This window comes from Lynx canadensis, chromosome X, assembly GCF_007474595.2.
Source record: "Lynx canadensis isolate LIC74 chromosome X, mLynCan4.pri.v2, whole genome shotgun sequence".
NCBI lineage: Eukaryota > Metazoa > Chordata > Mammalia > Carnivora > Felidae > Lynx > Lynx canadensis.
The window spans coordinates 79,461,960-79,484,356 of NC_044321.2; the positions used below are offsets into that span (position 1 = coordinate 79,461,960).

Consider the following 22,397-nt stretch of genomic DNA (forward strand, 5'->3'; position numbering starts at 1 on the left):
AAATAGACCAATGGAATAGAATAGAAACCCCAGAACTAGACCCACAAACATATGACCAACTAATCTTTGACAAAGCATGAAAGAACATCCAATGGAAAAAAGACAGTTTCTTTAACAAATGGTGCTGGGAGAACTGGACAGCAACGTGCAGAAGATTGAAACTAGACCACTTTCTTACACCACTCACAAAAAGAAACTCAAAATGGATAAAGGACCTGAATGTGAGACAGGAAACCATCCAAACCCTAGAGGAGAAAGCAGGAAAAGACCTCTCTGACCTCAGCCGCAGCAATTTCTTACTTGACACATCCCCAAAGTCAAGGGAATTAAAAGCAAAAATGAACTGCTGGGACCTTATGAAGATAAAAAGCTTCTGCACAGCAAAGGAAACAATCAACAAAACTAAAAGGCAACCAACGGAATGGGAAAAGATATTTGCAAATGACATATCAGACAAAGGGCTAGTATCCAAAATCTATAAAGAGCTCACCAAACTCCACACCCAAAAAACAAATAATCCAGTGAAGAAATGGGCAGAAAACATGAATAGACACTTCTCTACAGAAGACATCCGGATGGCCAACAGGCACGTGAAAAGATGCTCAACGTGGCTCCTCATCAGGGAAATACAAATCAAAACCACACTCAGATATCACCTCACGCCAGTCAGAGTGGCCAAAATGAACAAATCAGGAAACTATAGATGCTGGCGAGGATGTGGAGAAACGGGAACCCTCTTGCACTGTTGGTGGGAATGCAAATTGGTGCAGCCCCTCTGGAAAACAGTGTGGAGATTCCTCAAAAAATTAAAAATAGACCTACCCTATGACCCAGCAATAGCACTGCTAGGAATTTACCCAAGGGATACAGGAGTACTGATGCATAGGGGCACTTGTACCCCAGTGTTTATAGCAGCACTGTCAACAATAGCCAAATTATGGAAAGAGCCTAAATGTCCATCAACTGATGAATGGATCAAGAAATTGTGGTATATATACACAATGGAATACTACGTGGCAATGCGAAAAAATGAAATATGGCCTTTTGTAGCAACGTGGATGGAACTGGAGAGTGTGATGCTAAGTGAAATAGGCCATACAGAGAAAGACAGATACCATACGGTTTCACTCTTATGTGGATCCTGAGAAACTTAACAGAAACCCATGGGGGAGGGGAAGGAAAAAAAAAAGGGGTTAGAGTGGGAGAGAGCCAAAGCATAAGAGACTCTTAAAAACTGAGAACAAACTAAGGGTTGATGGGGGGTGGGAGGATGGGGAGTGTGGGTGATGGGTATTGAGGAGGGCACCTTTTGGGATGAGCACTGGGTGTTGTATGGAAACCAATTTGACAATAAATTTCATATATTGAAAAAAATAAGAAATGTGTATTCCATTGTGTATGTAAACCACAATTTCTTTATCCATTCATCAGTCAATGGAATGAGAAAGAATGAAATATGGCCTTTTGTAGCAACATGGATGGAACTGGAGAGTGTTATGCTAAGTGAAATAAGTCATAGAGAGAAAGACAGATACCATATGTTTTCACTCTTATGTGGATCCTGAGAAACTTAACAGAAGACCATGGGGGAGGGGAAGGGAAAAAAAAGTTAGAGACGGAGGGAGGCAAACCATAATAGACTCTTAAAAACTGAGAATAAACTGAGGGTTGATGGGGGGTGGGAGGGAGTGGAAAGTGGATGATGGGCATTGAGGAGGGCACCTGTTGGGATGAGCACTGGGTGTTGTATGGAAACCAATTTGGCAATAAATTTCGTATTAAAAAAAAAAGAAATGTGGTCAAGTGGTGAATTCAACTGATACTACAATTAAATAGTAGACCAATGTCTAAACTCATTCTTCAAATTATCTTGGTCTGACAACTTTAAGTGGAAGACAATTCTTGTATGAGAATTCTATAAAGGCTCTATTTTATCTTTTATATTGAATCACGTATTCCATAATTTAGTCTACTCATTGTTTTCACTGGAAGTTGGTCAGTGTCGTTAGAAACAAATATCTGATACCAACTAATTCTTTTTCTCCATGAAGTCATTCTATAGGAACAACTATTTGTCATGTAGGACCTATTATAAGAGGGAAAGCGCTCAGTTAATTGTAGGCTATTAGTTTTCATACCCAGATTGTGGAAGGTAGTCTCATTTTTACTTTCCCCATTTCAACCCAAATATCCCATGTTTTTTTGAGACTCTATTATTTACTACCCTATTTCTGACTTACTTTTAGTCTGTAGCCATTGCTTAAGCACACAAAAGGAATATAAGGAAATATACTGTGATATATCTTACAAGTAGTGGCAAATTGAATAACCTGACCTGATGAAAGGTGGAAACAGGTGCAGCCTTAGGGATTCCAATAGCAGCAGTTTGTATCACTTCAGCCTTGTGCTTGGCGACTAAAACAACAGCCCTGTGTTCTCAGTCTTTGCATTTATCTGTTCATATTATTGAAGAAAAAGAACATGATCACTTCATAATCCGATTGTTTACCCAGACCAATAAATTAAAGCAAGGAAGCACTATTCAGTGCAAACATGGTTGTAAGAATTGTTCCATTTCACCCATGCTCTGGACACACAATGTAAAAAGTAAAAACTATAGTACAGAATGTCTAAAGAATGTTTCAACAGTCATATTTTAGGAATAATAGAACAGTACATTTCCTGTAAAGTTAAATCTTTTCAAATAACTATTCTTATGTCTCAGCCACACCTGGGCTATGCTGTTGATCTTTCACATGTAATGTGATTTAAGACACAAAAACTGAGACTTCAGGAAATGAAATATTTGCCTATTGTGTGATTCTTAGCTCATTCATAAGGCCAGATTTACATTTCTCTGTGCCAGAATACATTTCATCTGAAGTGGATTGAAGTTTCCACTGCTAGAGTAAAGGAAGCTGGGTGGACTACCCTAATAGTTGGAATTGAACCAAGAGATGCTGATGCATCTATCCTCAGTATATGAGCTCAAACACCACCTCTACCTCACCCAGGAGAAGACATTACAGTTCCAGATTGACATCTTTTCAGATACTCCTTACTAAGGGCTCAAACAATCTTGGGTCTAGCCTTACCCAGGGTCACCTTGTTACTACAGCAATGGTATTCTTTATTAAATGGCCATGGGTTTGATGTTATATGAATTACAATGGTCATAGTAAAACCGAGGAAGATCAACATTAGGCTCTGGATCCTCCATCATTTCTCCTCCAAGGAGAAAAAAAGCCTTTAGCCTTTTTCATTATCACCACAGATTGCTTCAGAAAATCCTTAGGCTGGGGCGCCTGGGTGGCGCAGTCGGTTAAGCGCCCGACTTCAGCCAGGTCACGATCTCGCGGTCCGTGAGTTCGAGCCCCGCGTCGGGCTCTGTGCTGACTGCTCAGAGCCTGGAGCCTGTTTCCGATTCTGTGTCTCCCTCTCTCTCTGCCCCTCCCCCGTTCATGCTCTGTCTCTCTCTGTCCCAAAAATAAATAAACGTTGAAAAAAAAAAAGAAAATCCTTAGGCTATGATTGTGGATGCAAGTTTTGCAAAATTCTGATTTTGCTTGAAAGCTCAAGTATTATTGTTGGTGACAAATACAGTCAATGTTTACTTTGAACGTTCACACATTCATTTTCAAGAAAATGTCTGCCCAATACCCAAGTCTGAAAAACCAGTTTTTCTACTATTCTTTCAAGTAGAAATGGCACTCCATAAAAACAAACAAACAAACAAACAAACACCAGAATATCCAATGGAAAAAAGACAGTCTCCTTAACAAATGGTGCTGGGAGAACTGGACAGCAACATGCAGAAGGATGAAACTAGACCACTCTCTTACACCATTCACCAAAACAAACTCAAAATGGATAAAGGACCTGAATGTGAGACAGGAAACAATCCAAACCCTAGAGGAGAAAGCAGGAAACAACCTCTCTGACCTCAGCTGCAGCAATTTCTTACTTGACATATCCCCAAAGGCAAGGGAATTTAAAGCAAAAATGAACTATTGGGACCTCATGAAGATAAAAAGCTTCTGCACAGCAAAGGAAACAATCAACAAAACTAAAAGGCAACCAACGGAATGGGAAAAGATATTTGCAAATGACATATCAGACAAAGGGCTAGTATCCAAAATCTATAAAGAGCTCACCAAACTCCACACCCAAAAAACAAATAATCCAATGAAGAAATGGGCAGAAAACATGAATAGACACTTCTCTAAAGAAGACATCCAGGGGCGCCTGGGTGGCGCAGTCGGTTAAGCGTCCGACTTCAGCCAGGTCACGATCTCGCGGTCCGTGAGTTCGAGCCCCGCGTCGGGCTCTGGGCTGATGGCTCAGAGCCTGGAGCCTGTTTCCGATTCTGTGTCTCCCTCTCTCTCTGCCCCTCCCCCGTTCATGCTCTGTCTCTCTCTGTCCCAAAAATAAATAAACGTTGAAAAAAAAAATTTTTAAAGAAGACATCCAGATGACCAACAAGCACATGAAAAGATGCTCAACGTCGCTCTTCATCAGGGAAATACAAATCAAAACCACACTCAGATACCACCTCATGCCAGTCAGAGTGGCTAAAATGAACAAATCAGGAGACTATAGATGCTGGCGAGGATGTGGTGAAATGGGAACCCTCTTGCACTGTTGGTGGGAATGCAAACTGGTGCAGCCCCGCTGGAAAACAGCGTGGAGGTTCCTCGAAAAATTAAAAATAGACCTACCCTATGACCCAGCAATAGCACTGCTAGGAATTTACCCGAGGGATACAGGAGTGCTGATGCACAGGGGCACTTGTACACCAATGTTTATAGCAGCACTGTCAACAATAGCCAAATTATGGAAAGAGCCTAAATGTCCATCAACTGATGAATGGATAAAGAAACTGTGGTTTATATACACAATGGAGTACTACGTGGCAATGAGAAAGAATGAAATATGGCCTTTTGTAGCAACATGGATGGAACTGGAGAGTGTTATGCTAAGTGAAATAAGTCATAGAGAGAAAGACAGATACCATATGTTTTCACTCTTGTGTGGATCCTGAGAAACTTAACAGAAGTCCATGGGGAAGGGGAAGAAAAAAAAAGGTTAGAGAGGGAGGGAGCTAAAGCATAAGAGACTCTTAAAAACTGAGAACAAACTAAGGGTTGATGGGGGGTGGGAGGGAAGGGAGGGTGGGTGATGGATATTGAGGAGGGCACCTGTTTGGATGAGCACTGGGTGTTGTATGGAAACCAATTTGACAATAAATTTCATAATAAAGAAAAACAAAAAAAGCATACAAAAAAAAAACCCCTAGTGCATTCAGGGCATAACTAAATGATCATGCAAATATATTTTTTGAGACAACCATTGTTTTAAGCTTTGCAGCAGCAGTGCTTTTTGCACATGTGCCATTCTATCACAAAATATTAAAAAGGCATGCACTCAAGCATTGAGATTTAATAAAAGTAATGATTTTATTATAAATAAGGACTCTCTTCATAACATTTTATTTATTTATTTTTTGTTTTTTATTTTTAGAGAGAGAGTGTGGGAGCTGGGGAGAGGGGCAGAGGGAGAGAGTGAGAGAGGGAGATAGAAAGAGGTAAAGAGAGAGAGAGAGAAAGAGAGAGAGAGGGAGAGAGAGAGAGAGAGAGAGAATCTTAAGCAGGCTCCATTCTCAGTGTGGAGTCCAGCACAGGGTTCCACCCCATGACCCTGGGACCATGACCTAAGCGAAATCAAGAGTCAGACACTCAACTGACGAAGCCACCCAGGTGCCCCCTTCATGACATTTTAAAATGAAACTAGATTTAAAGCATTTTTTTAAATCTGTGTCTGTAAAAAGTCAATCACTACTAGTATGGTTTGGGGCACTGCATTGATCTATGCTAAGACACCAGCAGTTTTATACACCACGGCATTTGTAGCATTAGTGCAAATGTCAACCTAGTGAAAATAGCAAATAACATGTTATATTGTTTGAAAATAATTTTGACCTTACAGTTCCAGGGACCTGCAATGGTTTGTGGGGTTTATATTGAGAACCACTGATGTACAAATATGATTCCAATTCTATGTAAAAATACACAGAGATGACATGAACGTCTGCAAGAATTTTCACTGACTTTCAGTTGCAGTAGCCTTTTTAGACTGATGCCATGGACTCAAATATGGTGAATGTCTTTTCATGCCAATAATATAGAAGCACATCACGGATTTTGATTATTGTATAATACTTTACTGTGTGGACATACCGCCTATTGTTTAGCAGTTTAAAAAATATTTTTTAGTTTATTTATTTATTTTGGGAGAGAGAGAGAGCTCAAGTGCAGAAGGGGCAGAGAGAGAGGGATAGAGAGAGAATCAAAAGCAGCCTCCACACCACCAGAGCAGAGCCTGATGTGGGGCTCGAACTTATGAACCATGAGATCATGACCTGAGCCAAAGTTGGACGCTCAACACACTGAGCCACCCAGGCATCCCTGTTTATCAGTTTTATAGTGTTAGACATTTAAGTTGCTTCTAATTTTTCTCCCTTAGAAACAGTGCTGAAATGGGCATCCCTTGTATATTTCTCTGTGTAAAATTATTTGATTATTTCCTTAAGAAAAACATTCCACAGTGAAATGCTTTATCTGAAAGTAGGTGTGTCTTTATTTTTTTATTTTTTAAATTTTATTTATTTTTTATTTAAATCCAAGTAAGTTGACATATAGTTTAATAATGATTTCAGGAATAGAATTTAGTGATTCATCACTTACATATAACCAGTGCTCGTCCCAACAAGTGCCCTCCTTAATGTCCATCACCTATTTAGCCCATCCCCCCACTCAACACCCTGCCAGCAACCCTCAGTTTGTTCTTAGTATTTAAGAGTCTCTTATGATTTGCCTCCTTCTCTGTTTTTATCTTATTTTTCCTTCCCTTCCCCTATGTTCATCTGTTGTGTTTCTTAAATTCCCCATACGAATGAAATCATATGATATTTGTCCTCTGACTGACTTATTTTGCTTAGAATAATACACTCTAGTTCCATCCACGTAGTTGCAAATGGCAAGATTTCATTATTTTTGATTGTCGAGTGATATTCCATTGTATATATATATACCACATCTTCTTTATCCATTCATCAGTTAATGGAAATTTGGGGTCTTTCCATAATTTGGCTATTGTTGGTAGTGCTGCTACAAACATTGGAGTGCATGTGCCCCTTTGAATCAGCACTCCTGTGTCCTTTGTATAAATTCCTAGTAGTGCAATTGCTAGGTCATGGGGTAGTTCTATTTTCAATTTTTTGAAGAGCCTCCATACTGTTTCCTAGAGTGACTGCACCAGTTCGCATTCCCACCAGCAGTGCAAAAGGGTCTTCTTTCTCAGAATCCTCACCAACATCTGTTGCCTGAGTTGTTCATTTTACCTATTCCGACAGGTGTGAGGTGGTATCTCATTGTGGTTTTGATTTGTATTTCCTGTTTATGAGTGATGTTGAGCATCTTTTCATCTGTCAGTTAGCCATCTGGAAGTTTTCTTTGGAAAAGTGTCTATTCATGTCTTTTGCCCATTTATTTCTTCACTGGATTATTTGTTTTTTGGGTGTTGAATTTGATAAGTTCTTTACAGATTTTGGATACTAACCCTTTATCTGATATGTTGTTTGCAAGTATCTTCTCCTATTCTGTCGGTTGCCTTTTAGTTTTGCTGATTGTTTCCTTCCCTGTGCAGAAGCTTTTTATCTTTTTTTTCCAACGTTTATTTATTTTTGGGACAGAGAGAGACAGAGCATGAACGGGGGAGGGGCAGAGAGAGAGGGAGACACAGAATGGGAAACAGGCTCCAGGCTCTGAGCCATCAGCCCAGAGCCTGACGCGGGGCTCGAACTCACGGACCGCGAGATCGTGACCTGGTTGAAGTCGGACGCCTAACCGACTGCGCCACCCAGGCGCCCCAGAAGCTTTTTATCTTGATGAGGTCCCAATAGTTCATTTTTGCTTTTGTTTCCCTTGCCTCCAGAGACATGTCAAGTAAGAAGTTGCTGGGGCGCCTGAGTGGCTCGGTCGGTTGAGCATCCAACTTCGGTTCAGGTCATGATCTCACGGTCCGTGAGTTCGAGCCCCACGTGGGGCTCTGTGCTGACAGCTCAGAGCCTGGAGCCTGCTTCGGAATCTGTATCTCCCTCTCTCTCTCCCCCTCCCCTGTTCATGCTCTGTCTCTCTCTGTCTCAAAAGTAAATAAACATTAAAAAAATAAAAAAAAAAAGAAGTTGCTACGGCCGATGTCAAAGAGGTTGTTGCTTGTTTTCTCCTCTAGGAATTTGGTGGCTTCCTGTCTTACATTTAGGTCTTTCATCCATCTAGGATTTTGATGGCTTCCTGTTTTCCATTTAGGTCTTTCATCAATTTTGAGGGTTTTTTTGTGTGTGTGCATTTAATAGAAAGTGGTCCAGGTTAATTCTTCTGCATGTCACTGTCCAGTTTTCCCAATACCATTTGCTGAAGAGACTATCTTTATTCCATTGGATATTCTTTCCTGCTTTGTCAAGGATTAGTTGGCCATATGTTTATGAGTCAATTTATGGGTTTTCTATTCTGTTCCATTGATCTATGTGTCCGTTTTTGTGCCAGTACCATACTGTCTTGATGATTACAGCTTTGTAATAATTCTGGAAGTCAAGGATTGTGATACCTCCATCTTTGGTTTTGTTTTTCAGGATTGCTTTGGCTATTTGAGGTCTTTCTGGTTCCATACAAATTTTAGAATTGTTTGCTGTGGCTCTGTGAAGAATGCTGGTGTTATTTTGATAGAGATTGCTATCTTTATAGCTTCTTATGTTGACTACCAAATTGCCTTCCAGATAAATTGTGCCAGTGAATAATAACCACCTGCCCCTTTTCTATGTATTCCCCTCCCAGGAATCCCTATCTTTATCCTTGCCTCAGGTTATCACACACTTGTACAAAAATGAGGATTTTGTGAGGCCCCTGGGTGGCTTAGTCAGTTAAGCACCTGACTTTTGATTTTGGCTCAGGTCATGATCTCACAGTTCATGGCATTGAGCCCCATGCCCAGCTCTGCATTGAGAGCATGGAGCCTGCTTGAGATTTTCTCTCTCCCTCTCTGCCTGCCACTACCCCACTCACACTTGCACTCTCGCTCTCTCTCAAAATAAATAAGTAAATAAGCTTAAAAAATGAGGATTTTGTGAGAGGTGTCAGGAAAGCAGGCTGGGTTTGAAAAATGTCTGGACCCATTTTCTATGTTCATTGCTTCAGTGGGCCAGGGAGAAGAGCAAGGAAGATGCATCTGCTCTTTAATGAATTTAAGGGTGAGGGTGGGGTTCCCATAAAGGCCTAACCACTACCCCTCTTCTAAAAGAAGACAGAGCTAAATCTCTAATCTTAGGGGAAAGAAACACTCTTTGCAATGAGTCTTTCTGTCACAATGTTTTGTCTCATCATTAGAAATGATAACTTACTTTGGCATTACTTGATCACAAGAACCGCCCAAGAAAGAGGGCTTTCTTTGTTAGGACTTGCACCAGATCATACAATTCTCCCTCTTTGTCAACCTACAGTCAAGTCAGACAGCAGATCCTGGTACTTTGTTTTTGTTTTTGTTTTTGTTTTTTTTTGTAAGCATCTGTTATTCCCACCATTCCCTAACAATTCTTAATGTTTATTTTATTTATTTTTTAAAAAATTAATGTTTATTTTTGAGACAGAGAGACAGAGCATAAGCATGGAAGGAGCAGAAAGAGAGGGAGACATAGAATTGGAAGCAGTCTCCAGGCTCTGAGCTGTCAGCCCAGAACCTGACACGGGGCTTGAACTCACAAGCCATGAGATACTGACCTGAGCCGAAGTTGGATGCTTAACCGACTGAGCCACCCAGGTGCCCCTTTTTAATGTTTATTTTTGAGAGAGAGAGAAAGAGAGAGAGAGACAGACAGAGTGTGAGCAGGGGAGGGGCAGAGAGAGAGAGAGAGAGAGAGAGAGAGAGAGAAGGAGACACAGAATCCAAAGCAGGCTCCAGGTTCTGAACTGTCAGCACAGAGCCCGACGCGGGACTCAAACCCACGAACCATGAGATCATGGCCTGAGCTGAAGTCGGACGCTTAACCGACTGAGCCACAGGCACCCTTCCCTAACAGTTCTTATAATCATCACCCTATTTCACCCTTCACACTCTCATGTTCGGTTGATGTTAACTTCCTAACAACAGTTCTCATTTCCAGTCTCTATGCCTAACCCCATCCTAGCTCCAATACATTTTGCACATGGCCACCAGATTATTTTTCCTTTTGTCAAAAATGTCCAGTAACTCTGGGATATTTCCATCTCAGGTGGGGGTTCAGGATTTCTCAAAACTTTCCCCACCTTTTTCATTCATCCTTCTCGTCCACAGCTTCCATTTCAGGCAAATTCATTGTCTTCTTATCACAGAACAGATTTTCCACCTCATGCCTTTCTTCAGGCCATCTTACCCACCTGAATGCCCTTCTGTGTTTTCTCATGCTCTCCCTTCAGGTCTCAGCCTAAGTGTGCCCTTCCCCCTTAAAGGTCTCCAGCAACTTCTTTATTTAACCAGACAGCATATATTTGACAATGAACAGATGTCCAGGTGCTGTCAGTAATCCTTTTGTGTTTATGTACTTTATCTCACCAGCTAGAATTTAAATTCAAACATGAGAACATTTTTTTTTCATCAGTCAAAACATACAACTTTATTGATGATACACAAATGAAGTCTTTGGTGGATAAATTCAAGACAAAACATATGACAGAAGTGTAGGCTATTTTTGATGGACAGGTTCACTGTCAATTTACATAGAGGAACCAGTAAAAATATTTCCATTCAAGCAGCATGATTAAAGTCACAAATGTGTTTTCAGTACAAGAGGACTACTTATTTGGTATTCATAAAATGGTTCAGCTTAAAGCTGGAGACTGTCACAGATAACATCACTCTGGATGATACATTATTCAAAACTGGCAGCTGAAAGGATCCCTTTACTAAATGAAAAGTGGAAAAGTAGTAACTTTCAATTTTCATTGCTTCCAGAATGGAAAACCAAGAAATTTCTTCAAGTCTTTTGACAGCACATAGCCAATCAGAATTTATCCACTAGTTTTATAACTTTCACTTTCACCAAGAGGTCATGGTGATCTGCTAAGGCTCGAATTTTCTTAACACACACTCCAGATGTAGTACATAAGTAAAACAGGGAACCTTTATTGAATTCTCTGTAGTTGAATACTTCTGCTCTGAGATTGTCATAGATGATCTCAAATAGAGTAAGGGCATTAATAAGAATTTCTGATTCCACATAGGAATTATAAAGAGAACTAAATGATGATGGCACTTGGGTGCTGAGCAGTTTTTTTAACATATCTGGGTTTTCAGCAAAATTCGAAAGTATTTTCAAAATTTCAACCTTGATTTTTCCACCTCCCTGAGATAACAAACGGAAAAAGTTTGCAATGGAGTTGACGAGCAGATGCTGGTAGTCATTGGTAATAGTCATGTTTGTTAAAAATTTTAGTCCAACTACCTGTACTGCTGAGTTCAGGTTAGAGGCCATGATATCATCCATCACTTTATTCATGTATACCTGAAGTCGGCCCTGATTTTCATAGTTCTCACTCAGGTTATTCATGGCCATTAAGGCTTTTTCCTTAATGTGGGGATCAGTTTTGTTGATCATGTTTGCAATAATTGGGAGGCCTCCCAATTTGCGAATTGTGTCTTGATTGCATGAATAGTTGGCATTGTTGCTCAGAGTGAGCAAAGCTACCTGTTGGATAAAAGGATCATCTGATTTTTGAAGCAAAGCAAGGACTTTCCTGAGGTCTCGGACACCAAGAATCTCATCTATTTCATAAGGAAAGGGGCGCTTCTGCATGGGAACAGGTCTCCTCCCTCTCCCTCTCTGCTGGGTTTCAGGCTCAGAATCTGACTCTGACTCTGTGTCAGTCCACCCAGACTCCCCTTCCTCAGAATCAGGGATCTCTGCCAGGAAAGCCTGTCCTCCATTAGCAGAGGCTGCAGCAGCTGCTGCAGCCCCATCCCCAGGGCGGAAGCCCAGCCCCAATTCGTCTACTTCAACCTTGTTTTTCTTTCCCTTGCCCTTGCCCCCAGTCCGAGACTTGGTTCCCTTGCCTCCACCTTTAGGTACAGCTCCAGTGGCTGATCCGGCCTTAGGTATTGCGCCTGTATGAGCCCCAGGGGTCGCTTTCTTGTAGGCTGCTATTCTAGGGGATCCTGAAGTCCCAGGAGCCTCTGCAGCCCCAGTAGGCACTGTTACCCCAGAAGGCACTGGTGCTGCAGTAGGCGTTGCCCTTACAGGAGCCTCCACAGCCTCAGTAGGTGCTGGTGCCGTAGGAGGCATCACTGGCGCCCTGGGAGGTGCTGCCAGCACCCCGGGAGCCTCTGCTGTGTCAAGGGCTTCTGGCAGTTTGGGAGCCCTTGTGATTGTGGGGGCCTCTACAGCCATGGAAGCCTCTGCCTCCCTGGGAGGTGGTGCCATTGAAGAAGCTGCTGTGGCCCTGACTACTGGTTCAGCTTTAGGTCCAACCCCTGTCCCTTCTACCTCCTGGACCTGATTTCCTGCCCCACTCTGAGCCTCAGCATTGGACACAGCTGCGGCCACTCCTTCAGGTCCAGCCATGTTCAGAGCAGAGGCTTCATCCTGGGCCCTGTCCTCAGCCTGAGTGTGGACTGGGGTGGGAGGGCCGAATCTTGGCCCAAGGTCAATTGTGAATCCGGCCCTTAGTCCAGCTCTAGACCTGGCTCCAGTCCCGGCCACAGCCCTTGTCTTGGGCTTGGCCAGTCTCTTTTTTGTCTGGTTTCTTCCCCTGGCATATTTGTAGACACAGTACCAGGCACTAGCCCCAATCACTATCCCGGCAGCTACGCAGCCAGCATCTCGAACTCGGCTCATGGTGCAGCTGGAGTAATTCCCTGATCCAGTGCGTGGAGCTGGCTTGCCTAAATGGGATGTGTGCACGTCTGGGCAAGGCACTTCCACTCAGTCTCACGGGTTTTACCCAGGATGCAAGTTGAGAAGGACCTGGGGTAAAGGACAGAAATGAAGCTTAAGGCTTTGGCTAACTTCATGTCTAAACAAGGCTACTTAGAGGACTTGGAAACATAATGCTTGGTGAGTGGGCTGGTACCCAGACACAGATGTCAAGGCCTGTGTTTGCTGATACAGGACCTTGGTTGTCCAAGGTTTTCTACACCTTCATCCCTAGCCAGCCCTACCCAATGCCAACACACAATTTCCTAGCACCTAAATGAGGGATGAGAGGCAGTATGGACGTTAGGAAACTTGTGGAGAGCAGGAAAAACAGTAGAGATCCCAGATTCTGCTCTGATCCTCCCACAGTCACCCCAAGGGTCCCCAGATGTTGCTCATACACATACCAACTTGCTGGAAGCAGGAGGAGTTTACTTTTTTCCACCAGGCTTGTACTTGTGCAGGGCCCCAAATTCAGACAGACCTGCAGAGAGATCCCAGAAAGGGTGCTTTGGAGCATTTGGTAGTTGGATTCAATTTCCTTTCTTGATTTGAACCCCTGTAGGCCATGTTTTTCCTTCTCAGGGATCCTCTTTCCCTTCCTAACCCTTCCTACCCAAAGCATTAATTAAGAAAGTAGATGACACACCCCTTTCTTTGCACCAGAAAGGACAGGCCCAAGGCAAGGGTATCTTGTAAAGAGGGAAAAGATGGGGGGGGAGGGGCCTCTCGTCCCATTCTCTGCTCTGGTTTCTGCCCCGTTCACACCAGGGGTTTCCAGACCGTTCCCACTCTCCACACTGACCTCCAAAGACTCAGGGCTGTTTCTCTTTCCTTCAGTTCAGTTAAAGCTTCATCCTAAGGACAGAAAGAAGGGCAGAAATGTAGACACCAGAGGCTGGACAGTGAGAGCCGGTGGATGGAGGAGACCCAGGACACAAGTCCCTATAATTGCCTTTTAGCATTCACATACCAGAACGACCACCTCTCAATTCACTCAACTCTTCTCACCTCTCCGCCCCGCCTCCTGCGCAGACTCCCCAGGCACTTAACCCCTCCTTTCTTTTGCCCCTCCCCGCCCGTCCGCCATTTCTCCGGGACACACAGCCACACCCCTTCTCTGCATCGAAGCAGGAGGGGGCGGGGCGAGGGTGCAGCAAAAACTGGATGGGACGCGGGATAAGGGATTACTGCCAAACAATCTAGTGTCTTCCTCCTAGGACCATCCGTCCTTCAGTCCCCAGGCCCCAGCCCTAGCATTAGCCTGAAGAACAGGGGCTCCAATGTCTGACCTTTCGATTTGAGGGTCGTGATTTTCCACTGTTTCTCTGTTCTGGGCTCCGCCTCCCCCCCCCCCCAAATTACCCAATAACCACCGCCACGTCTCCCTTCAGCGTACCCGAACTCCTTTTCCAGGACTGAATAAACGGAGGTGAAGGGCTGTTTGGGTTGGAGGTGTCTGGAAAGCAGCCTGGGGGGTAGCACGGTGGTTTAGTACCAGATTGTCTCAGGGTCCCCCCTCCTGTGAAGCCCAGACAGCACCAAAACCGCCATCTCCCCCACAGAGACTGGCACACCCATTTCCCAGCACCCCCTAATGACAGGGGGCCTGCCGGGCGGAGGGCAGGGGGAGTGGTGGTTGGGGGAGGTATCTGTAAAGTGAGGATGGGAATGAACGGGCCGGATTGTTTCCAAATTGCGTGCCCCTCCGGTCACCCTTGCCCAACCACCCTACTGGCCTTATATGCGATGCCACGTTTATTTCTCTTCCCTCCTCCTCTCAAAATAGGACGGGATGTGGGGTGCGGGGCCTGAGTGTCAAAAACAAAACCAAAAAACACTGACTGGGAGAGGAATTGAGCGGATTCTCCGCAGCTATATCCCAGTCTTTAGGTTTTCCCCCTCCCCCTCTCCCCGCCGCCCACCAAAATGAGCTGCGACTGAGCGCGGGGGTCTGGAAAGCCGGCCAGGAGCGGTTGAGGCAGAGGCACCCGCGGCCTCAGACTCCCGCATCTCTGAGCTACCCCTTTCGGGAGTGTCAGGCTATGCCCACCCTCACACCCACCTGCCCGGATCTGGGGGAATTTTCTCCTCCTCCTCCTCGCCTGGGTTAAACGCACGGCAGTGCGCAGCGTAAGAGAGTTGGTACCCAGAGGAGGACGGAGGACGGCTGTCAGGGCTTTAAGTACCTTTGCCCACGTCAGCTCCCGGTCACGTGAGGGTCTCATCGCCAGTAAGCTTGGGTCCCCAATTTCCACTCCCACCAAGAACATGAGCCCCTCCTTTAGCCCTACTCCCACCTCACCCTACCACATCAGGTCCTGTCACTCATTTCATTTTATTATTTTTTTTGTCTTTGTAGTCCCGGAGGCCAAAAGTAGCCCCTTCTCCCTGTGTTAGAATTTGTCTTTTTCTAGTTACCGGGGATGGGATGCATTTTTTTGGAAGGTGATGGACAAGTTTTACTTTTTGCTGTTGTTGTTGTTGTTGTTGTTGGGGACATTGTTTCATTTTTTCTTGGGCAACTGGACATTCTCCCTTCGTTCCACCTTCAATCCCTAATCCACTAGTGCCCACCATTTCCCCTGCAGTTGTGTCCCTGTTCCAGTATAGTTAAGGGGCAGAGTGTCAGAAAGGAGATAAGGAGTGGGAATTGGGTCTGTATTTCTGTAACACTTCTCCAATTTGTTTTCAAAGTGATCACCATCCTTTATTATTGCAGTAAAAAAATACCACAGTATGAGAAGCAGCAACAAAAAAAAGCTGCATGATTTATAAAGATCTCCCACTAATATTGAAAGGCACCATTAATTTTGGTTAATTTTTACCATACAGAAAATGACTTCTATTGGCCACATAGGAAATAGTTGTCAAAACGTGCTACGGTATTTGAATATATAAAAATGGCATTTTCCCTCAACAAGATAAGTGTGTTTTCATGGGATCTGTAAATTGATCCACGGAGAGATGTTGAGTTGTCCAATCTTATTTATTTTGGACAAATAATATCCTACTTTTTCTCCTTGTGGGATGGCTTTTAAGTTGGATAAATAAATGATCCTGTCTTGTTCTGTTAGAGAAACATGTTTATTTAATATTCCCAAACCATTGCTGACTGCTGTGTGAACCTTCTGTAATTTGATGGCTGTAACCATGACAGTTTTGAACACCTGTCCCCGGATTAGGTTCCAGTTTCGTGATTCAGCTCTGGGCAAAAAGCAGAGATGTTAGGCCAAGGGAAAGATGAAAGTGAGGGATGCAGAGATAGCTAAATCCCCCCACTGTTTTGTCAAGGGTGGGGAGGTGTTGACCCTCTACCCCCTTCCATATTCCAGAGCCTCTCATTCCCTGTATTCAGGCACTTGATTCTGTTGGTCACTCTAAGAGTACACATGGACAGGTGGCCAAGATGGTAAATGCCACCTTTAATCAGGTGACCAACTTGAGTAACCACCTTTGGTTTCTTCCTTTTCTCCCCTCCTTCCCCAAACCCCCACAGATGTAACTCAGAGATACACAGAAGGGGCTGCTATTCTCACATACCCCTGCAGCTGCAGTTTTCCATGAAAAAAAAGTGATTGCTGGCTGGGGAAAGCACCAGGTCTGCCTGTTCTGCCCTCAATCATGGTGCTTTAGTTAACATTGCTCCTAACACTGTCTGCTGCTCCCACCTGGCTTGAGATGTGCAGCCAGCTGGGCCTCTTACCTCTGGCCTCCTTGCTTGCAGGCACCCAGACAGAACCTAGCAGTGCTGCAGGGTCACTGCATGTAGCCTACACCCATTTTGGTGCTCCCTCAGCCAAATGTATGCTGGACCCCAAGGGAACCTCCTCACTGACCATACTGATTAACTAGTAGGCATTCTTAACTGGCTGCCTCTGCTGTACCTGAAATTGTACACAAGGTTTTGTTTGTGGGTGTATGTGTGGTTAAGTGCATTTGTTTGGGGGGAGTGGCATTAGAGGTCATTTAATTCATCAGTTTCTCAAGGGGTGAGTAATTGCTCCCCTAGATATTAAGAACTGATACAATGGCCTAGAGAGTTAGTGTTATATATAACAATCCAGATTAGGAATCTCTTTTTTTTTTTCTGAGGAAAAAAGTAACATATATTAATGATTATAAAATATCCAATATAACAAAGAAATATATAAAGTATACAGAGAAAGATATCTGTGATATCTTTTGCACTCTAAACCACTGCTAACAATTTCCATTGTCCTTTTTATGGACATATTAGTAGGTGCATTTGTGGTTATTAATCAAGTTCCAAATTGAGCAACAATAAACACATAATAAGCATTTGGAATTTTATTGTAATTGTAGTAAATCTGCAGATTAATTTGAAAAACATTAATATCTTAACATTGAGACTTCCCCTCCAGGAATATGTTATGTCTCCATTTTGTTCAGATCTTTTTATGTTTGTTAATCAAATTTCATAAATTTCTTCAGCTAAATAATTCCTATTACTTGTTAGGTTTTCCCTAGGTATTTAGTAGTCTTTGTTGCTGAAATGCTATTTTTTTTCCAATTAAAATTTCTGGGAGGGAATTTTCTGCTTAAGGATAATGTTCAACTATTATATATTTATTTTGTATCTGCTAATTTTTGTGATTTGTCTTATTAATTCCAATAGTTTTCAGGTGATACTTTTGGTTTTTCCAGGTATTTATATATAATCATCTGCAAACGACTTTTTTCACTTCTTCCTTTCCAATATTTGTACATTTTTTTCTTTTCTGCATGTGTTACATTGATCAGAACATCTAGAACTATATTGAGCAATGGTGGTGACTAGATCTTATTCTTGAATAAAATGGGAATACCGGTTTTGTTTCATCATTTAGTGTAACCTTTGCTCTGATATATTCTATCCTTTTTTCAAGGTTACTTTCACTTATGTTTACCAATGCTGCAAAAAAAGCAATACAGAGAAATAATGCCAGTGAGTGGAGCCAAGTCATAAGTTCTGTCGTCTTGGTAACCCACAAGGAGGGAGGAATCTGCCAGGTTAGAAGATCCTCTGACGCTGTTGTTTAACATAGTGCTGGAAGTTCTAGCATCAGCAATCAGACAACAAAAGGAAATCAAAGGCATCAAAATTGGCAAAGATGAAGTCAAGCTTTCGCTTTTTGCAGACGACATGATATTATCCATGGAAAATCCGATAGACTCCACCAAAAGTCTGCTAGAACTGATACATGAATTCAGCAAAGCTGCAGGATACAAAATCAATGTACAGAAATCAGTTGCATTCTTATACACTAACAATGAAGCAACAGAAAGACAAATAAAGAAACTGATCCCATTCACAATTGCACCAAGAAGCATAAAATACCTAGGAATAAATCTAACCAAAGATGTAAAGGATCTGTATGCTGAAAACTATAGAAAGCTTATGAAGGTAATTGAAGAAGATTTAAAGAAATGGAAAGACATTCCCTGCTCATGGATTGGAAAAATAAATATTGTCAAAATGTCAATACTACCCAAAGCTATCTACACATTCAATGCAATCCCAATCAAAATTGCACCAGCATTCTTCTCGAAATTAGAACAAGCAATCCTAAAATTCATATGGAACCACAAAAGGCCCCGAATAGCCAAAGGAATTTTGAAGAAGAAGACCAAAGCAGGAGGCATCACAATCCCAGACTTTAGCCTCTACTACAAAGCTGTCATCATCAAGACAGCATGGTATTGGCACAAAAACAGACACACAGACCAATGGAATAGAATAGAAACCCCAGAACTAGACCCACAAACGTATGGCCAACTCATCTTTGACAAAGCAGGAAAGAACATCCAATGGAAAAAAGACAGCCTCTTTAACAAATGGTGCTGGGAGAACTGGACAGCAACATGCAGAAGGTTGAAACTAGACCACTTTCTCACACCATTTACAAAAATAAACTCAAAATGGATAAAGGACCTAAATGTGAGACAGGAAACCATCAAAACCTTAGAGGAGAAAGCAGGAAAAGACCTCTCTGACCTCAGCCGTAGCAATCTCTTACTCGACACATCCCCAAAGGCAAGGGAATTAAAAGCAAAAGTGAATTACTGGGACCTTATGAAGATAAAAAGCTTCTGCACAGCAAAGGAAACAACCAACAAAACTAAAAGGCAACCAACGGAATGGGAAAAGATATTTGCAAATGACATATCGGACAAAGGGCTAGTATCTAAAATCTATAAAGAGCTCACCAAACTCCACACCCGAAAAACAAATAACCCAGTGAAGAAATGGGCAGAAAACATGAATAGACACTTCTCTAAAGAAGACATCCAGATGGCCAACAGGCACATGAAAAGATGTTCAGCGTCGCTCCTTATCAGGGAAATACAAATCAAAACCACACTCAGGTATCACCTCACGCCAGTCAGAGTGGCCAAAATGAACAAATCAGGAGACTATAGATGCTGGAGAGGATGTGGAGAAACGGGAACCCTCTTGCACTGTTGGTGGGAATGCAAATTGGTGCAGCCGCTCTGGAAAGCAGTGTGGAGGTTCGTCAGAAAATTAAAAATAGACCTACCCTATGACCCAGCAATAGCACTGCTAGGAATTTACCCAAGGGATACAGGAGTACTGATGCATAGGGGCACTTGTACCCCAATGTTCATAGCAGCACTCTCAACAATAGCCAAATTATGGAAAGAGCCTAAATGTCCATCAACTGATGAATGGATAAAGAAATTGTGGTATATATACACAATGGAATACTACGTGGCAATGAGAAAAAATGAAATATGGCCTTTTGTAGCAACGTGGATGGAACTGGAGAGTGTAATGCTAAGTGAAATAAGCCATACAGAGAAAGACAGATACCACATGGTTTCACTCTTATGTGGATCCTGAGAAACTTAACAGGAACCCATGGGGGAGGGGAAGGGAAAAAAAAAAAAAAGAGGTTAGAGTGGGAGAGAGCCAAAGCATAAGAGACTGTTAAAAACTGAGAACAAACTGAGGGTTGATGGGGGGTGGGAGGGAGGGGAGGGTGGGTGATGGGTATTGAGGAGGACACCTTTTGGGATGAGCACTGGGTGTTGTATGGAAACCAATTTGTCAATAAATTTCATATATATATATATATATATATATATATATATATATAAAAGAAGATCCTCTGATATATTCTTCATCAGGATAAGGATACTTTCTTTTATATCTGATTTAATGTAACCAAAAATGATTTGTTAAATTATATATAATTCTTTACTTGCATAAACTAAGTTTCCTCCCATTCCTATTTTACTAATAGTTTTTAAATATTCAGGAATGGCTGGCTAAGTTTATCAAATGCTTTGATTGAAAGGTTTCTTTTTTTCCTTCAGTTTGCTGCTGCAGTGAATGATTTAGATAGAATGGTCTCCCTGCCACTCTAGTCTCCCTATAGTTTATTTTCAACACATCCCCCAAGTTCAAACTTCACACACCCCACTTCCCCTGATGTTTAGAGTAAATGCAAATGTCTTTAAATTAAAAGGCTCTACTCTCTTCAACCTTATTACCTCCCTATTTCATCTTCTATGATGTTCTCTTTAGCTCAGTCATCCTGGCCTCCTTGATGTTCTTGGGACATACTGGGCTTATTGCCTTCACAGAGCCTTTTCATTTCCTTGTCCTCCTGTCTCAGATATTCTTACCCAAAATGTCACCATACTTAGATTACTCATTGAATTCAGGTCTTTACTCAAGGGTTACCTTCCTAGTGATTCCTTCTCCAGCTACCCTATCCAAATGTTCAACCCATCTCAACTTTTCATATCTTCCTTTCTTGCCTTTAATTTTTTTTCTTTTATAGGTAACACTAATAATATAGTATACATTTTGTTTATTTATCTTGATTGTTGTTTGTCTTTCTGACTACAATGTAAGGGCCATGAGATTAGAGATTGAGGTCTGTTTAATTCACTGCTGTAACCACAGCATCAAGAAGAATGAATGGCATGTAGTAGGTGCTCAGTAAATGTGTTGAATAAATGAGTGAATGGCTTTCCTACATTGAACAATTCTCTTGCATTCCAAAAATAAAGCCTAATTGGTAATACCATATTAGCAGATTTGCAAACCCTCAGATAACTGATTCGCTTAATCGGGATCTTGTCATGTAACAAGATGTAGAAGAAATTAAGATTGATTTGAATGGAATGTACAAAACTCATTATGCAGTATGATTGCTTATGATACATGTATTTTTTTTTTCAACGTTTATTTTATTTTTGGGACAGAGAGAGACAGAGCATGAACGGGGGAGGGGCAGAGAGAGAGGGAGACACAGAATCGGAAACAGGCTCCAGGCTCTGAGCCATCAGCCCAGAGCCCGACGCGGGGCTCGAACTCATGGACCGCGAGATCGTGACCTGGCTGAAGTCGGACGCTTAACCGACTGCGCCACCCAGGCGCCCCGATGATACATGTATTTTTAAGTGAATTTTTTTCTTAAATGAAAAAAGTTCTATCATAGTTTCTAATAATAAAAAGGATGCACACTAGTGTTTAAATAAGGAACAGAATAGTGCTAACAAGAAAATAACAAAAAATTTTTTTCACTCTGGTTCCTTTCCTGACACCCTTTCTCCCACCCCAATTTTCAGGACTGCAGACGGGAACAGTAGGGATTCCAAAGAAACAAGGTGGAGGGAACAGAGAAAAGGATGGGGCCATTCCTCCAGAGAAACAGTAGAATTGACCAGTAGTCCAGTAGAAGCTGCTGCCCCTTTCAATAATCAGAGAAACACAACACATTTGTTGGGTGTGCAAGGACTAAAAAAGCGACAGTGCCTGGCGTGCAGTGGTGGTGGGGAGGAGGGTTGCTAATAATAGGAGGGGACATTTGGGACCCGAACTCACCAGTGACGCACTGTCACGTGACCAGCAGCCTAGTACTGAAGTCTTGGTCCAGACGGCGGTTCTGCTCAGGTAGCAAGCTCCCTATTTCCTTGGAGATGGTGTGATTGTGAGCTAGGAAGGAGGAGGAAGAGGAGGAAACCATTCCTGATTCCTGTACGTCGTGAGGGTGGGTGTTGATGGAAGACTCATGGGGTGAGGGTGGAGGGTAGCAGCACAATTGTTGACTTTAGAGGCACTTCAGTGTTTCCCCTTGGAGACACCCGAAACCAGCCTCTTCCTCGGGCTTTGTAAAAGGCAGGGAAGTAGCACCAGCAGAAATTGTTGGCTTTGGTGACTTAGGAGGCAGAGGGGAGGAAACGGTTATCAGGGAGCAGAGAGATGGGGTAAATGTGAGGTGAGAGACAGGTCTGACAACCTGGATCTGGAACAGGGAAAGGTTGGGGTTTGGACCCACATTCGGGTGTTGGTGCATCCACCAGAGCACTGAGTCCCCACTGTCTCCTGTTCCTGTCTACTTCAGGCTTTGGTCTGTCCATGGTA

At 42.7% G+C, this 22,397-nt stretch overlaps 1 protein-coding gene across 2 annotated transcripts; it reads right to left on the reverse strand.

Moving 5' to 3' along the window:
* Window positions 1–10,672: 10,672 nt before the first annotated feature.
* Window positions 10,673–15,142, reverse strand: ARMCX2 (armadillo repeat containing X-linked 2). Of its 2 annotated transcripts, XM_030306157.1 has the most exons (5): window positions 15,063–15,142; window positions 14,397–14,468; window positions 13,803–13,855; window positions 13,405–13,481; window positions 10,673–13,048 (listed from the first exon to the last, which is right to left on the reverse strand). In XM_030306157.1, exon 5 carries the CDS (start codon window positions 12,917–12,919, stop codon window positions 11,090–11,092), a length of 1,830 nt encoding a protein of 609 aa, XP_030162017.1. In that variant the 5' UTR covers window positions 12,920–13,048; window positions 13,405–13,481; window positions 13,803–13,855; window positions 14,397–14,468; window positions 15,063–15,142; the 3' UTR covers window positions 10,673–11,089. The 2 variants fall into 2 exon arrangements, with proteins under 2 accessions (XP_030162017.1, XP_030162018.1); XM_030306158.1 differs by lacking the exon at window positions 14,397–14,468 and having other exon boundaries at window positions 15,063–15,136.
* Window positions 15,143–22,397: the final 7,255 nt, after the last annotated feature.